The 23,216-nt window shown below is 32.6% G+C and overlaps 2 protein-coding genes across 16 annotated transcripts; both read left to right on the top strand.

The window, feature by feature from the left end:
- The first annotated feature begins 1,262 nt into the window (after positions 1–1,262).
- Positions 1,263–12,775, top strand: LOC111015285 (Tetratricopeptide repeat (TPR)-like superfamily protein). Of its 11 annotated transcripts, none has more exons than XM_088124875.1 (7): positions 1,263–1,480; positions 3,724–4,025; positions 4,133–5,065; positions 5,525–6,750; positions 8,263–8,380; positions 9,298–9,366; positions 12,435–12,775. In XM_088124875.1, exons 3-4 carry the CDS (start codon positions 4,649–4,651, stop codon positions 6,644–6,646), a joined length of 1,539 nt encoding a protein of 512 aa, XP_087981001.1. In that variant the 5' UTR covers positions 1,263–1,480; positions 3,724–4,025; positions 4,133–4,648; the 3' UTR covers positions 6,647–6,750; positions 8,263–8,380; positions 9,298–9,366; positions 12,435–12,775. The 11 variants fall into 11 exon arrangements, with proteins under 11 accessions (XP_087981001.1, XP_022145943.1, XP_087981002.1 ...); XM_022290251.2 differs by having other exon boundaries at positions 12,495–12,775; XM_088124876.1 differs by having other exon boundaries at positions 8,263–8,370.
- LOC111015286 (Ribosomal L18p/L5e family protein) lies at positions 6,679–17,198 on the top strand. 5 transcript variants are annotated; one of them, XM_088124880.1, is made up of 3 exons: positions 6,679–6,750; positions 9,298–9,366; positions 16,461–17,198. In XM_088124880.1, exon 3 carries the CDS (start codon positions 16,498–16,500, stop codon positions 16,840–16,842), a length of 345 nt encoding a protein of 114 aa, XP_087981006.1. In that variant the 5' UTR covers positions 6,679–6,750; positions 9,298–9,366; positions 16,461–16,497; the 3' UTR covers positions 16,843–17,198. The 5 variants fall into 5 exon arrangements, with proteins under 5 accessions (XP_087981006.1, XP_087981005.1, XP_087981004.1 ...); XM_088124879.1 differs by lacking the exon at positions 6,679–6,750 and adding an exon at positions 8,301–8,370; XM_088124878.1 differs by lacking the exon at positions 6,679–6,750 and adding an exon at positions 8,311–8,380.
- Positions 17,199–23,216: the final 6,018 nt, after the last annotated feature.

Raw genomic sequence — 23,216 nt, forward strand, 5'->3', positions numbered from 1 at the left:
TCGACTATTAAATTTTTGTAGACATCGACATATGGAGTGAATCGATGTTTCTATAGTATTACAAAAAATTGACAAAATATAAGAAAATATCACTAATAAAAATATAATATTAATACTTATTTAAAAAGGTGAAATATTTATTTATTAATTAAATTTTTTATTTTTATAATCTTTTAGAAATATCAATCATATTGATATTTTATAGATATCTTCGCGCGCGTGTGTATATATATATATATTTTGAATATGACAGTGAGATCTCCCATTTCTATCATTATCAACATTTAAATATCACAACCATGTTTTATTTTATTCCATTAATTGATTATGTACTTTTTAGCAATTAAATATTTGGACATTTTTGTTCCAATTATTTTTTTTCATATAATTGGACATTTTATTATCTTATTTACAAATTTAGATTTTGTGGATAGCGTTTTATTATATTATTAATGTGTGACTTAAACAAGGTGAAGCTAAATAATAATAATAAAATAATATTGGTGAAGAGTTTTGATATTTTTATAAGCTCAGTAAAATTTTGAGATCTTTGCCCATCGATAATATCAAGATATTACATTTTCGTTGTATATGTGCATTTCAATATGTTTATAAATTTGACAACCGAATAATCAAAATTTTTATAATATCACAAAAAAATTATAAAATAAAAATAATATAAACAAAAGATCACTAATATAAAGGAACTGACAATGAGACTATGATAAATTTGACAATTTTTTTCTAAAAATATCAATTGACATTAACATTTCATATCAATATTTTAATTAACGTTTTCATAAAATTGGAATCTCAATATTTTTATCGAAATCTGCATTATTAGACACAATTTTAAAAGTTTTAAAAGACTAGTAAAAGATTCCTCCCTCTCTCACTCGGTTTCAGATCAAATAGCCACTTACGAGTTTTTTTGTACCACGTCTGAGGATGGGTGATCGAACTTACAACTTCAGCGTTCATGGTTGAAGATATATGACAATTATCACTGAGGCCGCACAATAGATATACTTTTTTGGGTGGAATGGATAGGGATCTGAAATTCCTCGTATAGTTATTTTGGCAAATAAACACTTATTTTTTCTAATTTTTCTTTTTAGAAAAAATAGACACCTACTTAAACTCATGAATAAGTGTTAATTATAAAATTTTAGGACCAAATTTACAACCGTCCCTTTTAATGGACAAAAATACTTTTTTCTTTTTGACTTTATATTTATTATTTATTCAGAAATCAAAAAGGAAAAAGAAAGTCCTAAATCGTATACTCACCCTAACTTCTTTCCGTTTTCCCCACCTTTTATCTTTCTTCTCTGCTATCTGCCGCAACCGGTCGCCGACGCGCAACCGTCCACCGCGATCTTCAGCCGCCGCTCCTCGCCGTGGTCTGCTGCCAGTTTCCGCCGCCCGATCTTCACCTCTCTTTCTCTCTCTTAGTCGATCTGCAGTGTTTGCTGCCAAGGTCAGTTTTCGATTTTCTGGATCTGATATGAATGCCATGATCGATAATGATAATAATGCAGTGTATTTGAAGTTGGTTCTTCCGAATCTGATCTTATTGCTATGGAATATGGATAAGAATCTGAGCTATCAAGAACCCTAAACACTCTCTCTTTCCTTTCCCCATCCACCGTTTTTTTTCCTTTTTGGTTTCTTCGGTTCAACCAACTCCAAAACAGGGGAAATTTGAAAATTAGCTCAATTTTAATTTAAAAGCCTGCAAAATCAGACCTATTTCGGATGGAAAATGGTTATGTGAACGGATTGAAGTCAGAAATTACGAATTTTTTTTGTATTCCTCATTACATTTCCAGAGTTCCAGTTCAACTGCTGAGCTCCCCTTCCCTCTTCTCTCTTGGCTCATTTATAGCTACTATTTCTTTATCTCTCCATCTCTCGGTGTGATGAGCTTCCATTTTTTTTTTGTTCGCCTCTCGGAAGTGTAGAATTGCAAAGGAGCAAATGTATTTCGCCTCTCGGCTGTGATTTTGGAGTAATTATGAGAGAGAAATTGAAAAATGTATTTTGAACATGCATCAGCTGATAATTTTTTGGGATTAGTAGTTTCAAATTTCCCCTTTTTGGAAAGTCTCAGTTTGGTTCAAATCTTGGAAATTTGAAAGGTTTAAGATGGGAAATTATGCCCGATGTAACCCCAAACCAGTTGAAATTGAACCGATGAAATCAGAACTGATTTTCCCGAATCAAGCTCATTGGTTTGGTTGTCCATTTCACAAACCAATGGTATTGTTTTGGTTATTGATTTAGCCAAAAACCTTGTTTACCTAATAATAGTATATCAAAACCACTAGCCATTGTTATGAAAGTTATGCAAGAAACTTCTAAAAAGAAATAGTTTAAGAAAATAGTGAAAGAATTGTAGTCAAACGTGTCACCGAACCACCAAGTGGTAGCTTAGATTGAGAAAATTTAAGATGCTGAGATTCGTACTTGTTGTGAAAACCCTAGTTAATTTTATTTGGGTACGTGAAGCTCTAATTCACAAACACTAAAACTCTCTACTCGTTTGATTACAACCCTAAGGTCTAGGTTAGAATATGCTCGCCTTAAATCAAAGTGCTTGAAGCAAAGATCAGGTTCTTTGGCCTAATAGTCGAGCATTCCTCGAGATAACATGATCAATCTTACGAAATTGCAAAAGTTCAAGAAGCTCTTGGCTAACTTGGGAGGACAGGCTCAGAAACTAGAATCCATTCATCAAAACTCTAACATGTCAAACAATCCAACAACAAGACTTTAAATAGCCTCCTAACTAAACTCTAGATGACACGTCATCAATCATAGCAACAAGATAAAACTAACACTACTCAATATGTTAAAAAAGGGTAAAATTGGAAAGTAATAAAATTAAATAAAAAACTCTTAAATAGAAGTGTAGCATTGTTTGAAGTTGTTCATATCATACTTCGTTTATTTGTTGCTGAGGGTGAGTAGAATTGAATTGTAGCCAAGGAAGAGGAAGATGATTCCTCCTCCAGTTAGGCCAGCAAGAATAACCCAATATCTGAAGCCATATGTAATATCTTTTTTTTTTTTTTTGAGTTGAAGAGTTGGACTTTGAAACCTCATTTTATAATATCTTTCTTTTTTCTTTTTACATCTCAATTTTTAAAAAGTAATTATTAACACTTATTGACCTCGTTTAAAATTAAAATATGGTAATTAACCTTTTAAACCACAGTGTAAGATCAATTATTTTATAATTATTTATAGACATAAATATAATTCGACTAATCAAAGACGTTAGTGGGTTGAAATTTCGAATTCTCCACCTTTGTTCAATACAAAAAAGAAAAGAAAAAGAAATTTCATTTGCTTTTTAATTAAAATGGAGAAGTGATAGACGGACCCATTCTAACTAAACTGAATGAAATTGGTTTGGTTGGTTCAATTCAATTCTCATTCCAAAAGAGTGGTGATAATCAAAATTCACGAAGGAAAACAACTAGAGAAACGATAAAAAAATGACACACTTAGCCAATAAAATAGTTTGTTTGGTCAAAGAACTAGGAACATAAATAAATTTTAGTCCACTAAATACCTTTTCCAAAGTCGTAATATCCTCAACCTCATTCAATGATGTTGGAGGAGACTTCTCAAAATAAAGGATTTTGTTGAAACCTCTATTTAGTATTGGGAGAGAAATAATTGCCTCTAAAGTTGCCTTATTATCCACCATGACAGGTAAGGAATGATTAGACAAATTCTCCAAGTCATGCTTGTCACAGATCTCAACAATTAAGAATGATAGCCTTCACAAATTCCAAAGTAGTATTCGAATTGATTGCCACCGTACCTGCACTGTCGGCCACTTTCTGCTCCATCATCCTTGCCTTTAAGTTCTCTGAACTAGGATGCAATGAAGATGAAGAGTTATCTAAAGAAATCGCAAATGGGTGTTCTCTCCAATTCTGTGCTTGATAACTCTTTAAAACGTCCTAATGACGAAGCCACAGACTATACATAACAATGTTGCCTTAACCAAAGTAAGTATAGCTTAGTAGTAATTGACATATATTTCAAACTAAGAGATTGTGAGTTCGATCTCTCATCACCACATGTTTGTATTTAATGTTGTCTTTGATTTTGTTAGCTGCAACAACATTATTAGTCCAAGAAATTGCAAGCCATGAAAGAGCTGAAACAAAGCCTGAAAGAAATATCTTCCGAAAAAACTCAGCAAGAGGATGGAGAAAAAATGCACACCCTCCCCATAGGGGAGCTGGCCATTTGCCACCCTCTCCAGAAGAAACTTTGTCTTCACCATAGAAATAATTATTTAAGACTTTATTAATTTTAATTAGTTATTAATAATAAACTGAGATTTAGTTTTATTTTTATTTTATAATTTCAGACATTTGAGCGGATGTAATGTTTTAGAGAAACCCTATGAGCAGAGCTCCTCTTTAGCGCTACGGCAACCGCCCAATCACCGTCGCCGTCGCTGGTACTGGCGGTGGCCACCGTTCGATCCATCGCCTCTGATTAGAATCTTCCTCAGATCCGCACTTCTGGTGCATGTGTGAAGGTTGAACTCCCCTCCGTTTGGATTTCTCCGTTGCAGGCCGTGCAAGACCTGCAAATTCCTTTCCCGACAATCAACCGCACGATGAAGCAACTATGGAAGATCTCAGTTCCTCGTAGATTCTTAGTGAAGCGCAACATTTTTGCTCCATTTACCTTTCCTCTCACGAGGACTTCAAATTACTTGATTCTTCGTGGCCTCCATACTCAGACCCACACTTCCTCGTTGCTTCCACCCTCGCTCTCTTCATTTTCGTTGCTTCCTAATATTATTGAATTATTCTCTAACAAGCCTTCCGATCATGACCTTCTGGTGAGAATGAATATGCAACGGAAGTTAACGGAGGTGCGGCACGAGCTGATTCAGAATGCCGACGATTCTGACAAGATCGTGAAAAAATTGGAAGACTGTGAAGACTTGCTCTTACGGAGACATGCCGATGGTTCTGCTTTTGTTGAACTGCTGAAGAAGTTGGATTCACGGCCTCACTTAGCACTGGAGGTGAGTTTAATTCTACATGCTCAAAGGAAATTGCTTCATATGTTGTTTCTATGATTATATGCTTTATGTGGGGATTGCTTACGGTTGTAGTCAGTATTAAATGGTTAATGTTATTGTTTTAGTTCTGTCTTACATGGATTATTTTTCCTTCTTTGTACTAAATGTTGAGGTCAAGAACATCTAGATGATAATTCAAGTGAAATAAAATTACTGGGATTGTTGGGCAATGACTAAGATGCTGCTGTTAACTTTGAGTTTAGTTATTCATATTTACGGAAGGTTGAAATTTCATTGAAGCTGAATTATTACTTTTGATGCTTCATATTCAATATTGTTATGACTGTAAGTTGCATCACTGAATCCCCATTTGATTACAAATAACTTGGTAGTCATGTACAAGACCTTGGTAAACAATTTGATGAAACCAAACTTCTGATCAGCCTATTCTTTTGAACTTAGGTGTTTAATTGGAGAAGAAGGCAAGAGGGTTCCTTTCCTATGACTGCAGAGGAATATGCTAAGGGTATTACAGTTGCAGGTAGATCTAAAAATGTTGACCTTGCAATTGAGTTGTTCACTGAGGCTTCTAATAGAAGGATCAAGACAACCTCTACTTACAACGCACTGATGGGAGCTTACATGTTTAATGGCTTGGTTGACAAATGCCACTCATTGTTTAGGGACCTCAAGAGGGAGGCAAATTGTGTTCCTACTATTGTAACATATAACATCCTAATATCAGTATTTGGTCGTTTGATGTTAGTTGATCACATGGAAGCAACCTTGCAAGAGATACGTGATTTGAAGCTCTCCCCCAATGTGAGCACGTACAATAACCTAATTGCTGGGTATGTTACTGCATGGATGTGGGATAGAATGGAGCAAACCTTCCTGACAATGAAGGCGAGTTCAGTAAAGCCCAACACAGAGACTTTTTCACTAATGCTTCGTGGATATGCACATTCTGGTAATCTTGAGAAGATGGAAGAGATGTATGAATTGGTTAGAGGTCATGTCAGTAACAAGAATTTTCCTCTTATTAGGGCTATGATATGTGCATACTGTTGGAGTTCTATTGCAGATAGAGTGAAAAGGATTGAGGCTTTGTTGAAGCTTATTCCAGAAGAAGAATATAGACCATGGTTGAATGTCTTGTTGATTAGAGTCTATGCCCAAGAAGATTGGTTAGAGGGAATGGAGAGTTCAATAAATGAGGCATTTGAGCATGGTACTTCAGTAACTACTGTCCACGTGATGCGCTCCATTATTGCCAGCTATTTTCGGTGTAATGCAGTGGACAAGCTAACAAACTTTGTTAAGCGTGCTGAATGTTCAGGTTGGAGAATCTGTCGGTCTTTATATCATTGTAAAATGGTTATGTTTGCATCGCAGAAGCGCCTTGAAGAAATGGAGTGCGTCCTAAATGAAATGAAAAGTATCAACTTGGACTGGACAAAAAAAACATTTTGGATTTTATATAAGGCCTACTCAGTCAGTGGTTGCAGGTACAAGGTGGACCAAGTGGTAGGTTTGATGTGCAAGCTTGGATATGGGATTCCCTTGGATTCTTGTCCATCTTGATATTCTCTTCATTTTGAAGGATTTACGGAATGAAAATTCCACAATTGTTTTTATTGGTATTCCTCATGAATAAATGCAGAACAGAGATTTCTGAGATCACTTAGGTATGCATCACATCTCGTTCTTATACATACATATATACATACATATATATATATATACATACATATATATATATACATACATACACATACATACATATATATTGAGTTCCGAGGATTTTAACAGCCTTAATGTCTATTATAAATTTTTTTTGTTATCTAGTAAACTATTTTGGTATTGGAAGGTAAAATAATTAGTGTCTATTTTTAAACCAAGTAAATTTAGTTCCTGCAATATAGTACCCACTTTGGCATTGAAATGAAAAATCACTCATTGGTTTCAAGATCGGACCTTTAAACATAAGACAACAGTAGTGTTGCTAGAGAAGTAATCCCAACTAAACAAATCTACCGAAAGGTAAGTTCTAATTCTAGAGATAATATAATAACTACATGAAAACTTGACTTCAAAGTTCCCAATAGAAAATAAATAAAAATTATCAAAATTTCTATTCCTTTTAAGCTTACCGAAAGACAAAGTAAAACCTTGTTCAAAATTCACTCGATAAAGAAAGATAAAAAATAACATTGAAATGGAGCAAGGAAAAAAAAGAATCAACTTTGTAGACCAAATTTTTTTATTAAAAAAAGAAAAATAGTTTATCCACTGGAACCAAAGTATTGTTAGGACATAAAACCTTTGTAACAACCCAACAACACCCATAACAATAAGAAAGGGACAAAGTATAAAATTGTCATGATTGGTTTTATGTTTAAAACTGAACACTATTTATTTTACCCTTCAATACCATAATAGTTTACTAGATAATAAACATTTTTATAAAAGGCATTTAATTAAGCCTTAAAATCCTTGGAGCTACAAAGGAAAAAAGTTCACATAGCTTATGGATAGTGTATAGTGCTACCATGATGATCTTGAATGGTTTTCAAGTAAACCAGGAGTTATTCATTGTCATTCCCTGTTATTAGTTTTGCTTTGTAGTATTGTTTGTTTTGCTAGTTCTCGCTATAGTTAGAAAATTTGTAAGTTTTGCCTTGTAGTATTGTTTGTTTTGCTAGTTCTCGCTATAGTTAGAAAATTTGTAAGTTTTGCCTTGTAGTATTGTTTGTTTTGCTAGTTCTCGCTATAGTTAGAAAATTTGTATCTCTGATTTTATTCTAGCATGACAACTCAGTTATGCTTCTACTTATTTTTTGGGAGGGGCGGGAGAGAATTATGCTGGAGTATGGACTAAAGAAGGTCTAGATTTTTTTTTTTGCTTTCCTTGTTTGGAAAGAGAAGCAGAACTTCGAAAACAAATTTCCACTGAACCATTTACACCATCACCGTGAAATGAGTGATGAACGCTTGACTTTTTGGGCTTCTTTCTCTGCAAATCAAGCTTTATCATTGTGCTTATCACTACAAACTGTCTTTTAAGCGTTTCTCTGATTGTTACATATCCATTGTGGTGGTTTTAGACCCATGGGAAATAACTTCTGTGATTCTATCACCGATTTTTTAGTTTGTATTTGTTTTTCACATGGCTTCATTGCTTATTTCTTATTTCTTAGATGCGGAAAATGGAGTTGGAGCTTGAAGGTTGACTTTTATTTGACTTTCACTGCTCCGTTTGTGTTTCTTAATACGTGGGTGTAAAAAATGGAGCCAATTGGTTGAAGGTTGAGAATGGTGGCGTTCTCTCCCCCCTTTTATTTTTTCTATATTAATGATTTCATAAACTGATACACACTACAAGTATTAAACGAACACATTTGTCTTATTTCATGATTCTTTAAAAACTTAAATTTTAGTTGAATCTAGTATAACATTTTTTTCATCAATCATTCCCTAATTTATGGATTTTAATTGTGCATATTGCTCTAGTGCGATGATTGTTTCATTTATTCAGGATTTTTTCTTGAGGTTTGAGTTCTAAGGGGATGTCAATTCCATGCATTTATTGATTATTTTTGGATTTTTGGATTCATTCCTATGGGATTATCTTCTATTGTTATCCTAAGTAAACTTGTGCCTCCAATTATACTCTAGTAGATCTTGATAGGGGATAAAATTGGATTACAATATAATAGAGAATCACAATGGTTACTGAGCATTCATTCAAGAGATTTAGTTCTCCCCAAGACTAATCCCAAAATATGCCTATCTCTCAATCTCCTAACTCTATTTAATTGATGATTCAACTAACAAAATGACTAATATGCATATTCCCCAGTATCCTAATAGTATGCCCCCAATATATTTATTCATTTTTCTTGATGCAAAGCTTAGTTTCTCATTTTTTTTAAGAAAAGTCCCAATATCCTAACAGTATTTCACTATTCCTAATCTAAAGCATATTCGACCTTACTTGAATGGGATCTGTTCTATAGGTTGTATGACTATGTCCTTGAGTTCTAATCAGTGGAAATTATGGAAAGTAGGTATTTGAATTAATTTGTTTTTTTTTTAAATTGTTGCACACATATTTTTGATTTATGTACAGCCTTACCTCATTGTTGTTTACCCCATTTCTATAAGATGGTAATCTATTTACATACAAATCGGCCTAATTTTGTTAATTTGTTACTTATTTAACTGTTATGTAGATTGGAGGCTGAAACCTGGAAATAGTGCTTTGGGCTGTGTATATAGAGAATTGAGTGGCCCCTATAAAGGTTAGTGCATTATGTTCTGTTTTGGGTCTTTTAATTGTTTGTGTGTTAGGTAACCTTCATCTATAGAAAATCTTTATTTATTTTTTTATTTTACCTTCCATTGAAATTTAGTTTAATTGGATCTAGTTAAAGTGTTGTTCCCGTTGGCTTGTATACTTAGTACGTTATTGGGGGTAGAGCAGATATCAGTCATATCAGTTAAATATTCTTGCAGCAGAAACAAGACAAACTTTCTTTACTGTGACAAAATTAGATATATTTAACATGTCCAGTTTTCAAAATCTCTTAACTTACTCGATAGTGGTAGCCGTTTTATTTGTTAGTATGGAATAAGAATAGCCTATTTGAAGTTTAATAGAATCTCTATGTATCTACAGAATGAACAAAACCTACTTTATTCAACAGGTTACGATTTCTTATATTTGGACAAAACTTAATTTGAGTTTTGATTAAATATCATTTTAATACTGGATATAAACATTTTGATTTACCTTGACTAATTACACGTGTGAGGAAGCGTTTAAAAGGGTGAGTTACGTGTAGAGAGGGGTCTTTGAACTTTTGGTTCCTTTTAAGGAGAGAAGGGGTTCTCTTGAACTCTTCCCCAGCTAGTCGTACTCAACCCTTAGCAACCTCACTCTTTGGATCCTATTAGATTGGTACTAGAGCAGTGCATTCCTCGTGGTGTGTTAGCTAATAAGGAGAGTAAAGGAAGAGCAATGATTTTGTTTGGGATCTTATTGATTTCGGTAGAAATCTAGGGGTGCAATTAGATTGGTATTACAACAGTGCATTCCTCGAGGTGTGTTAGCTAATAAGGAGAGTAAAGGAAGAGTAATGATTTTGTTTGGGATCTTATTAGGTTTAATACTCCTTACTTCTCTCCACCCCTTCCACCCCTTAAAGATTATGTTGTTTCTCTCAACCCAAATCCCCCACTAGATAGCAAAGAACAAGCCTGCCACGAGAACCTCCCCTTCTCACGAGAAGGAAGGAACAAAAGCACTTCCTCCAACATAAGCACCACAATCCCTATTACGAACCCGAAGCACCTCAAAAAAATTAAAGAAACGCCTCCAGATATCCCAATTTCTTGACGGGTTGAAGATGAAAATGCAAGTAGAGTTGAGGATTTGGGTCCCAAATAGGGCTTAGTCGAGGATAGAGAGAACAAGAATTAGGCCTTTGAATTGGACAAACGGTAAGCAGAAATTGAACCCAGTGCCTTCGTTTTGGGATCAAATGTAGTAGATTAAACAACATGAACCAAATTACGTTAGAACTGTCAGAAGCCTATTGTGGTAGAGTAGAGTCGCAGGCCAAATGGGAGAAGTAATTGTGCTTCAAATGAGACAAGAAGTACTCACCAGGGCATCACTGTAAAGAGGAGCTGCACAAGTGTAAGTATTGGAGAACGATGATCTAAAGGAAGTATATAAGGCATTGCAGAAGTTGTCCGTGTGGTCCAACCCCTTGAAGGACTGCCTATGGTTCAAAGAAGGGAGCATGCTGTTGAGACCAAGAAAATCTCCTGTAGATGTTAGATCTTTTCACTATCTTCCGATTTAAAGGGGAGAGATTAATTATTGACTAAAGATATGCTTATTGTTATGTTATCGCCAATCTGGACATAGCTCAATTGGTTGAGGCATATAGTCTCGACCAAAAGGATGGAGGTTTGTTGAAGATTCGAATCTCCATCCAGGAAAAGAAAAAAAAGGATGATAATTGTAGATTGTCATGACTTTAGAGCACTTGATCAAGAAACCATTTTTAACAAATTTACCAATTTGAGTTGTAAGGGAGCCACTTGATGAACTACATGGTGCAAAAGTCTTCTCCAAAGTTGATCTAAAGTTTGGATATCACCCAAACGAGAGTCAAACCTCTCAAGACGTTCTTAAGACTCGTGACCGCACTACGAGGTCATGGTGTTGCCGTTTGGTCTCATGAATGATTTGTTTAAGCCTTATCTGTGTTGATTTATCTTGTTACCTTTGATGGTGTATTCTTCTTTGGTCCCTGCTTGTAGAATCACATCCAAAATAAACTAATAGATAATTAGAAGTGTCATTTTTATGAGGGTAGTTTTTGATGACTCCAAGATTGAAGCAACGTAGGGATAGTGAACTATAGCAAATATAACATTGCCTTTCACACAACAATGAAGAAGCCGTCACAATGTAGTTGGTAGCATTACACCTGTGGGAGAGAAATGACCAAACATATTCGTAATCTATATTTTAAAGTCATTAAGGGTTTCACAAATTTCGAATATGAATCCAATGGTTACTAGGAGACAACTACTCCTACATTGTGGTGGCTTCATTTAGTAATAAACTCTCTGGAACTGATGATATGTTTCTTTCCGCTTATTATGTTTAGTGCATATTTGAAAACTTTTGAGTTGAATGCTTTTGGAGTTTTTTTGGTGTAATATATATTGGATGATTATAAAACATGTGCATATGGTTTTTTTTTTTTTTTTTTTTTTGTAGGTCAATGAAATGATGCCTTAGTATGATTCAGAACATTTGACATGTTGATTTGTGTCATGTTATATTCTATTTTATTAGGTTACTATTCATATTCTTATTTTATTTATATCAAAATTGAGATTTAGTTAATTATTAGTTGAGTGAGTTTCTAGGAATTTAGGGTTAGTGATTTCCTAGTTTTAGAGAATTTTAGTAGTTGTCTCATACATACAATGTTGTACACAGTAAAATGAATAAAGAAGTCTCTGTTGATAAATTTTTAGAGAGGTTTGGGTTCCTCGAGAACTTGTATTGGGAGGTTTGAATGAACGAGTCTATTTTAACTCCTAAAGTTGTCTAATTTATATTTATATTTTACAAGTTTCTAACAAGTACATACATCTTTAATTTTGTTTATAATAAATTTCTAACGTTAACTTCGTACGTCATCAGTATTTTTATCTTATTTGAAAATAACTTGCCACAGAAATTTTAAATAATGCAATATACATGTTGTGATAAGTTGCAGAAGTAAATTGTAAGAATCGATTTTTCTTGTCTAACCACTGTTGAAAATGCTTCGACTTGTAGGTGCTTAGAAACTTTGCTTGCCTCAGCTTTTAACGGTCTAAGTGATGTGTCTTTGTTTAGGAATTACACTAGGTAGGATTTGAACCTACGACATCGAGTTTTGGAGATCCATGATACTTTCAAAGTGACTCTTGACGGGAGAATCTAGGGCACTTTGATAATTGTGAATGTTGCTGTTATCGGAAGTAGTCTCAATCAATCTTTTTAGGATTTCTTATCACGCAATGCATGGAGATGCTCTCTTTCTATTATGAGATTCAAATAGAGAAAAAACTAATATTTTGTTAGGAAATCTTCTTTTATGGCTTCCACCTTCTGCTCAATCCCAGCCTCCTAATCCATTTGTTTTTGCGAGCAGGGGGTGTTAACTTGGTAGATAGAGCCAGCCAATCTATTAAATACAAAATTTTAAATTTAGAGATATAATAGAGTTGTTTTTGGTACTAAAGAACTTGTAAAAATTTTAATGTACATGAATTAGATTTACAACTTTAAAATTTAAGGAAATTTATTACTCTTTCGATCTAAAAAATTGAATAGATACCATTAGAAAATTTTGAACTTTTCTTCTAATATGCATTGGCATAAAGAGCCATGGCAATGCTTTCTTGTTAGCCAAGAAAAGCTCTTTATCTTAATTTCAAAAAAATAAAATAATAAATAAATGTTTTTTTAGTACAATATATATATAGGAGTGTATATTTGAACTTACTACCTCTTAATGCTTTAACTAATTGCATTATGTTTGATTGGCTTGAGAGCAAACAGAGAAGAAATGTCATTGACTATTAAAGTTTTGTAGACATTGATATATGGAGTGAATCCATATTTCTATAGTATTACAAAAAAACTAATAAAATATAGAAAAAATTACTAATATAGATATAATATTAATATTTATTATTGTTTTAGTACATGAAATATTTATTTATTAATTAAAATACTTGTTATGAATTTTTTTATTTTTATAATCTTTTAGAAATATCCATCATATTGATATTTTATAGATATTTTATATATATATTTTTTCTTCTTAATATAATATTTTCATAAGATTGAGAACTAACATTTCTATCAATGTCAACATTTAAATATCACAACCATGGTTTATTTTTATTCCATTAATTGATTATGTATTTTTTAGAAATTAAATATTTGGACATTTGTATTTCAATTTTTTCCCGTATAATTGGACATTTATTAGAGCAGGTTTTATCTTATTTACAAATTTAGATTTTGTGGGTAGCGTTTTCTTAGATTAATCACTATTATATTATCGGTGAAGCTCAAAAATAATAATAATAGTAAATAATAATATTGGTGAAGAGTTTTTTTTTTTTTAATATTTTTGTAAGCTCAGTAAAATTTTGAGATCTTTACCCATTTACAATATCAGGGTATTAAATTTTCATTGATATATAAACATTTCTATATATTTATAAATTTGACAACTAATGAATCAAGATTTTTATAATATCACAAAAAAGTTATAAAATAAAAAAAATATAAAAAAAATATCACTAATACGGAAGATTGAACCACAATTAGACCAATGATATGAGTGAAGAGAGGTTTAAGGAGTTTCTATTAGAGAAATTTACCAGAGATGTGGGAGATGGAAGTTTGTGATTTCGTTTCTATGCTGTGTAGCGATTTTATTCTTGCTAAAGTTTTTTAGTATTAGTAAATTTTAATTTGTTTAAAAAGAATGAAATCTTTATATGAATTTTTTATTTTCATAATTTCTTTAAAAAAATATCCATCGATATTGACATTTTATATCGATATTTTTATTAATGTTTTCATAAATTGGAATCTTGATCGACACCCGGCATTACTAGACACATTTTGTAAAGTTTCAAAAGGCTAGCAATTTAACTTTGGGAAAAATACGCTTTTGGTTCTCCACATCTTCTTGCCATCGCTCAGTGTTGTTGTTTCGTGAACCAAAAATGTTCCTTTTAAAATTTTTGGTACTAAATTGAGACCTAAAACTTCAGTGGACAAAAAAGGTATTTTTCTTTTGACTTTATATTTATTATTTATTCAGAAATTAAAAAGAAAAAACCCTAAATCCTATCCTCACACTCACTCCTTTCCGTTTTCCCCACCTTTTATCTTTCTTCTCTGCTATCTGCCGGTACCGGCCGCCGACGCGCCACCGTCCACCGCTATCTTTCGCCGCCGCTCCTCGCCGTGGTCTGCTACCAGTTTCCGCCGCCCGATCTTCACCTCTCTTTCTCTCTCTCAGTCGATCTGCAGTGTTTGCTGCCACGGTCAGTTTTCGATTTTCTGGATCTGATATGAATGCCATGATCGATTATGATAATAATGCAGTGTATTTGAAGTTGGTTCTTCCGAATCTGATCCTATTGCTATGGAATATGGATAAGAATCTGATCTATCAAGAACCCTAAACCCTCTCTATTTCCCTTCCCCATCCACCCTTTTTTTTCTTTTTGGTTTCTTCGGTTCAACGAACTCCAAAACAGGGGAAATTTGAAAATTAGGTCAATTTTAATTTAAAAGCCTGCAAAATCCGACATATTTCGGATGGAAAATGGTTATGTGAACGGATTGAAGTCAGAAATTACGGAAAATTTTTGTATTCCTCATTCCATTTCCAGAGTTCCAGTTCAACTGCTGCGCTCCCCTTCCCTTTTCTCTCTTGGCTCATTTATAGCTACCATATCTTTATCTATCCATCTCTCGGTGTGACGAGCTTCCATTTTTTTTGTTCGCCGCTCGGAAGTGTAGAATTGTAGAGGAGCACGGTGGCTGTGATTTTGGAGTAATTATGAGAGAGAAATTGAAAAATGTATTTTTGAACATGCATCAGCTGATAATTTTTTGGGATTAGTAGTTTCAAATTTCCCCTTTTTGGAAAGTCTCAGTTTGGTTCAAATCTTGTAAATTTGAAAGGTTTAAGATGGGAAATTAGGCCCGATGTAACCCCAAAACAGAGGAAACTGAACCGATGAAATTCAGAACTCATTTTTCCGAATCAAGTTCGTTGGTTTGGTTGTCCATTTCACAAACCAATGGTATTGTTTTGGTTATTGATTTAGCCAAAAACCTTGTTTACCGAAGAACCAAATATCATTTATGTCCTGTTGGTAACAATAGTATATTAAAACTACTAGCCATTGTTATGAAAGTTACATAAGGAATTTCTAAAAAGAAATAGTTCTAAAAAATAGTGAAATAATAGTAGTTAAATGTGTTACTGAACCACCAAGTGGTAGCTTAGCTTGAGAAAATCGAAGATGCTGATGTGAAAACCGCAGTGAATTGGAATTAGGAACTCTTTGAGTATGTGAAGCCTTAATACACAAACACTAAAACTCTCAAATCATTTTATTACAACCCTAAGGTTTAGGTTAGAATATGATTGCCTTAAATCGAAGCCCTTGAGGCAACGAACAAGTTCTTTGGCCTAATAGTCGAACATTCTTCAAGCTAGGATGATCAATCTTACTTGAATGTGCAACTCAAGACATGAAATTGCAAAAGTTCAAGAAGCTCTTGATTAACATGAAAGGAAAAGCTCAAAAACTAAAATCTATTCATCAAAACTCTTATTTGTCAAACAACCTACCTAACAACAAGACTTTAAGTAGCCTCCCAACTAAACTCTAGATGCCACATTATCAATCATAGCAGCTAGACAAAAAAAACACTACTAATATGTTCAAAGAGAACCATCACCGCTCATTGCTCCAAAGGGGCTAGGGTTTAATTAAGAGGGAATGAGTTCAAACCCCATGATGGCCATCTATTTTAGGAATTAGTAATTTTTATGTGTTTTCCAACATCAAATGTTGTAGGATCAGGCAGTTGCCTCGTGAGATTAGTTGAGGTGCGCGCAAGTTGGTCCAGATACTCACGGATATCAGAGAAAAAAAAGTTCAAAGAGGGGTAAAATTGGAAAGCAATAAAATTTCATAAAAAACTCTTAGATAAAAGTGTACCATAATCTGAAGTAAGGCAATTCATATCATACTTATTTGTTTATTTGTTGCTCAGGGTGACTAGAATTGAATTGTAGTCAAGAAAGTGGACGATGGTGATTCCTCCTCCAGTTAGGCCAGCAAGAGTAACCCAATATCTGAAGCCATATGTGTTGAAGATGCACTTCACAAACAAGTACGTGAGTGCTCAGGTGGTCCACTCGGAAACGGCCACGGTTGCTTCTGCTGCGAGCTCGCAGGAGAAGGCGCTGAGGGCGAGTATGGAGTCGACTAGGGATGTGGCTGCTGCTGCAAAGATTGGGAAGTTGTTGGGGGAGAGGCTTTTGCTTAAGGGAATCCCAGCTGTTTGTGTCCACTTGAAAAGAGAACAGAAATATCATGGTAAGGTCAAAGCTGTTGTTGATTCTGTTAGGGAAGCAGGTATTAAGCTCCTTTGAATTCAATCTCTGCTGCATTTGGCTTCGCCCTCCTTCTGATTAAAATCACTGCTCAATATTATCTGTTTTGATGCATTATTGGACTTTTTGTCCTTGTCTCGAGTTTCAAATCATTGATCGGCCGGAGTAGTGCTTTTAGGTGAAACATTTCTTTTACGAGCACTTTTAGAAAATAAACACAAATGAAGAGGTAGTTCATCTAAACGTAATTTCAAGTGTTGGAATTCTTTAAATCATCTTTCTACTAGGGGCGTTGTGTTTGGCTTTTGACCAGATCAATAACCAAAGTATAGCAAAGGAATTAAATTGTGAGGGTTCATGTATTATGTATATAAATTCTTTTTGTTTTTTGACAATTGTGTGTTTGGACTAACTTTCTGCACTTCGACTAATAGGGACAATAATATGACTCTACTGCATCTGGTTGTCGAGGAAACTTATAGGATATTAGATTTTAGGTAGGTGGTCACCATTGTTTGAACTTATTACAACTAAGTTGTGTACTATTTACATTGGCTCTTATTGTATTACGTATATAAATCGAATCAAATAAACCATACATGGAACTTGGTCTTAGTATGTTTTGGATGATTTTTCTAAAGGAATGTTATGTAAGTTTGGCCAAGGATTATATTTAGCTTTTAGGTTTCAAAATCTGACACTTTCATTTTTAAAGATTAAGAAATGAAATACTTCAATATAGTACTTTGATAGCTTGTCAATGTTATCCGTTGTCCAAACAACTATTTCGAGTTTTCAAGGCTCCTAGTAAGGCTTGTTGGAAAATTCGTTGTTTTTCGTAATGAATAGTTTCATTTTTATATTTTTCTAATTGTTTCGAACTCTTTGTTGTTCAAAATGTATACTCATTTTTATAATTTTCTAATTGTTTTAAACTTCTAAGGTTGAATTAATCAAATTTGGAAAATGTTGCTTATTTTATTATTTATAGCTGATGTGGCTTGTTGGGAAAGCTCTCCTCTCCACCCGTAACAAATGTAAATATTTTATGTACATTCTACTTACTATGTTGCTAAATACTATGACAAAAATTTGAAAAATGCCCTTAATTAACCAAAATCACATGACTGCTCTGCTCCCCCAAAAAGAGAGAGACTTGTTCTTGCTCTCCCAATTCAGGAAGACGGAAATCGTCGGTTAGGTTGGTCCAAACAAAAAAAAGTATGAGAGTCTTTAGGCATTGTTTGGCATGGGGGCTTTAACCGGAGACATACTGTAAACCATGCCTTTTGAATGGAAATCTTTCAAGAGGGAGTTCCATAGCGAAAATGGAGAGAGGAAAATTAAGAAAAAGAGAAACAAAGAAGATTGAAGGGATTATCTCAAACCTGCATACATTGTCGTCGTCGGAACCATTTATGATGGCCACGTCTAGGTGATTGTGATGCTACCATTCCTTTAGGATACCTTTCAGCTTCAGTCAAAACTCTTCCCCTTGAAAAACAAGTATATCTTAGTGGTAATTGGTATATATGTCAAACAAAGAAATTGTGAGTTCGATCTTCCATCTTATATGTTGTACTAAAAAAATCAAAATCACATGTACTAAAAAAAAAACAAAATCGCATTTCATTAAATGGTTAAATATTATTTCCGTATATGCAGTTTATCTTGATCCCTATACTTTTAAGTTTTATTCATTTGAGTTATTGTACTTTTAGAAAATGTATATTTTGATTTTTGTACTTTTAAAAAGTGACTATTTTTATTTTTATTTGTATTTTTTTTCCTATCATAAGTCTAGCATAACCTCACTTAAATTTCTTGAGACGTAGTCATAAATTTATACTAAAGTGTTTCCAATTTTTGCTAGTGTATAAAATTTTATAAATAAAGACTAAACTAGTTCACTTTTAAAATTTTGAAGACTAAAATGAATAAAAGTTAGAAAAAATATACACCAAACTAAATATTTTCAATGATAAAAATTAACATGAATCAAATGAATGAGTACATGACAAAAATTGTGTTTAAACATTCCTTGGATTATGTGAATATGTTGATATGAAAGCGAAGTAGAGACAGAATGGATAAGCATGATATTTTAGGTAATCTAAAATTTTGAAACTTGTGAGTCTGAGAACACTAAACCATGACAGTGATGGTGTGAAAAATCTTCAAGATATTATTGTTTTTTTTTTTACTTTTTTTTTAAGGAAACCTTGAATATTGTTAAAATTTATTAATAACAAATTTGATATATCATTAAATTATTGTTATATTAAGATATTTGACTACATATGCCAATCGGATTTTAATTGACACGTGAAATTCTATCCACTTTATACCAAATTTGAAATTAACATAATCAATTTCTTTCAAGTATCACTCATATTTTTATCAAAATATATATATATATATATATCACTCATATCTAAATTTATTAAAGAAAATAATAATTTAACAACAAATCAACATTCTATTCACAAATTTTAATGAATTATGTTACGGAATGACTTAATTAAAAATTGTTGATACGGTAAAATTGAGAGTTCTAAAACAATTTGTTTTGAAAATTTTAGAGGAGGTAAATAAACGAGAGATTTTTTAAACTTTAACCTTATTATATAATATTTTTAATCTAAAACGAACGGACAATCTTATCCTACCTTCTTCATTCCATCTTCTGTCATGTATTTTTGAAAAATAGTTAAATATATAACCGTTAATATCATTCACTATTTATGTCCATATCGAACTTATGGACATATTTTGCTATTTTCAAATTGTAAATTTTATTTTTATTTTTATTTTTATTTTTAATTAATAAATTGCACTACTATGGAAAGTAAAGGAGAAAACGACTGGTTATCGCGATAAATTGAGTGATAAGACTGCCGTATGGCGGCTTTCAATTATTGAACAGTGGTCGTAGTGGCATTAGTCGTAATTTCTCTAAAATATGAGCCCTTTTAATGCCACGTCGGAAAGCAAAAAGAAACACACTCACGTGAGATGCCATCGGTGGGCCCCACTCCTTTAATGCCACCTGTACTCCGTGTGGGTCCCGGGGCCGTTATCTACTGGATTTCACCCATACCTTACCCATTTGCAAAAGAAAAAAAAGGTACTCTTTTGTTTTCTTTTCGAATTTATTTAATTTATTTATTAGATTTAAACACTATTCTAGTTTTTTACCTTTTTTATTTTAGTATATATAATTTCGATTTTGGGTTATTTTAATTTTATACTTTTAAAAAATGGTGATTTTAATTTTTTTAATAATCTTTTATCTCTTTTTTTGCATCATTAATATCAAAATGATACTGTATTCAACAAATTTTTTGAAATATAATCATAGCTTTGTATTTATAATTTTTTAAATTAAGATTAAAATGGTAATTTTTTTAAAGCACTGTGACTAATTAGACGTTTTGAAAGTAAACGAAGTAAATTAAACCAAAGTTGAAAATAGAGGAACCAAAATGAATAATTTAAATGTACATGGACCAAAATAAACTAAAAATATAAGGACAAAAATAACATTTAAATATATGCATTATTATATCACTGTAGTCACTCATGTGCTCTAATGATATTTAACGAAATGGATGCTCGAGACTGCCTCACCCTAAACAAATACCAACAGAATCAATCTTAGGGCATCCCTTTGTTGATTGATCGCAGATTGGTGGCATAAAAAAAGAGGCCTAGCTAAACTGTTAACCATTTAGTCGATGCTCATGAATAAAGTACTTTTTGATGCTTGACAACTAAACATATTTAGTTTACATATATTTTGTCGCGTAATCTATACACTTAATCATCATCCATGAACCACCCCTCCCAAAAAAGTGAAAAATCAATATATTAAAGGTAAGTTTGACAATTTTTAAAGATAGTGAAAAATCAATATATTAAAGGTAAGTTTGACAATTTTTAAAGATATATAAATGGGAAATTAAGAATTCTCTAGAAAATCAGAAACTATTTTATATATTTAATCAAATAAATGTGAATTAAGATATTCCTGACATGAAAAATATTTTATATCAATAATTAGTCATCACATTGAATTTTCGACTTATGTGAGCTAACATCATTAGTCTTTTTCATGATGTGTTGCCCCACTTGTATATCTTCAGCAATTTTGAATGTACATTTATTGCTTACTAAAGTACGGTTAGGATATTAATAATTTTCTTAAAATTTAGGTTTGAGTTGTGACCTTTAAATCATCATTTAAATTTCGGTACTCTAAACAAAGGAGTAAGTACGGTAACAAAATTTTTAATCAGAAGAACAAATATGATCTAGAAAATTATTTGATTTCATTACCATATTCTTATTTTCATATTTATTTCTATTAAGTATATGAAATATATATAAGTTGGTGTTCTAAAAATTTCAATTTTCTTCATTATATTTTGGCCTTTTAATTAGGTATTTACTGCCCTTAAAATATTAAAATTTTTTAGTTAAAATAATGACATTAAAATACATTTTTGTCAATTAAATTTAAAATACTTTTATATCCTAATTTAATGAAAAAGGCATACCCACTTACAAAATATAGTAAAAAACTTATTTTATATAACTTAGCTTGAAATAATTTATTTAATTCGTAATGACTTGTTTTATAGAAAATGTACTATGTTAAAATAATATGATATTGAATGTAACTATTGTGGTTTAGGTTTAATTTTAAATTGGGTTTTCTGTCCAAAAAAAAAATTTAATTAGTTGTGTGATTTAATTATTTCAATTTGATCGCACAATGGTTTAATTAAAGTTTACCAAGTTTCAAATTAGTACGAATGGACGTCTTAAATACATTGTTATTTGATGGTTCAATACATAAATGGCCAAATCTTTAGGGTCAACAACAAGGGAAACTTTTCCGCAACAAGTTTGTTAACCAAATCCTTGATGCATTGAATATAGACATCTCTTCTCTCCATCCGAACAATAGGGCCGTTATGCTCATTACTAAACTTGTTGAAGAGATGAAATATAGCCAAGGTATATCTTTTTGATCAGAGGTTGAATCGATCATCAGAAGAAGAATTAGGCCAAAAATTAGGATACATTCTGGGAAAATAAAACTTCCATCGAAGAGAAGCAAATGAAAGGCTTTCATAAAAATTCTCGTAGAATCGAGAATGAAGTTTTCATTCTGTACATGCCAGATCATGAATTAGTAACTGCATCCAATCTCCAAAAAAAATTCCAATTGTTTCGAACTTTCTCTTTTTGGAATGAAATATTTACGGAATCCCCATGAATAGGATCAAACCTTATTCCATGGTATTTACATGAGATTCCTCTTTCTATAGACCTCTTCCAAACAGTATGCAATTCAATCTATAAGATCAATAATATGAGTGCACTTAGAGGATGAAAAATGTCGTGAGATGGTACTGCATCCAACAACATAGGTTAGAGTACTAGGAGACAGAGTCACATTGAGAAGAGTAATAAGCACTTGATCCTTTTCAAACCAGTGATCAGTAAAGGTTGAATTGGACTACGAAGAATTGATAGAAGCTACAGGTGAAGCCGAGGCAGGAGTTAAACTATCGATATAGCCAAAAAGTTTTGCATGACTTCAAAATTGGAGAACTATCGATATAGCCAAAAAGTTTTGCATGACTTCAAAATTGGTGAGATCTAAAATTTCTATGTAACATAATTTGTAGAATCCAGATGAATAATGATCAGATTACAAATATTCGTGAGAAGAACAATCGGAGAATTAATCGTGAGAACTGAAGAAACTGTTGAAGAATTCTTGGAGTTGTTAGGCTCCATTAGGACGAAAAAAATCTATCACTATATGTAGTACCATAATGATTTTGCAATCTAAACTAAATTAAACTTCACTAAAACTTTATTGATAATAATTCAAACGTATATATACAAATGGGTATGCTCCAGCTTAGATTACTTTACTTAAAAAAAAAAAAGATAACAATTAATGCATAAAATATTTGAGTAATATCTACATATCCAATACACTAGTGTTACCTCAACCAAAATTCTAACATCAACAGTAAATATAATTTTTAAAAACAGAAAATTAAAAAAATGGAGTTGTTACTTGAAAATCGAAATTAATCAGTTGAAAGCCGAAACTCCAGAGTCGGATATTATTATTTATTCTCATATTTAATTAGCAGCCAAGCAAGCCACTACTCAATTTTCGAATCACGTGAGCTGACGTCACCCACCGGGTCCCACCTCCATGACTTTTGCAGTCACGTGCTATCCCCACTCCTCATCGATCTTATCCACAATACGTGCCGTCCTATCAACTTGCCACGTCACTATTTCTCCTGATCACACCCAACGGTCTGGATCGCTCAATAAACTTGTTCGACATTTAACGTCTTCTTCCTCCTTTAAATCTCTGC

This window comes from Momordica charantia (genome assembly GCF_013281855.1).
Source record: "Momordica charantia cultivar OHB3-1 chromosome 6 unlocalized genomic scaffold, Mcharantia_2.0 BLBB01000006.1, whole genome shotgun sequence".
Lineage (NCBI taxonomy): Eukaryota > Viridiplantae > Streptophyta > Magnoliopsida > Cucurbitales > Cucurbitaceae > Momordica > Momordica charantia.

Excerpts from the sequence above, each read along its gene's own strand:
- LOC111015285 (XM_088124875.1), top strand. The coding sequence starts at position 4,649 with ATGAAGCAACTATGGAAGATCTCAGTTCCTCGTAGATTCTTAGTGAAG. Across the intron at positions 5,066-5,524 it reads GGCCTCACTTAGCACTGGAG|GTGTTTAATTGGAGAAGAAG; the intron begins GTGAGTTTAATT and ends TTTTGAACTTAG.
- LOC111015286 (XM_088124880.1), top strand. The coding sequence starts at position 16,498 with ATGGTGATTCCTCCTCCAGTTAGGCCAGCAAGAGTAACCCAATATCTG.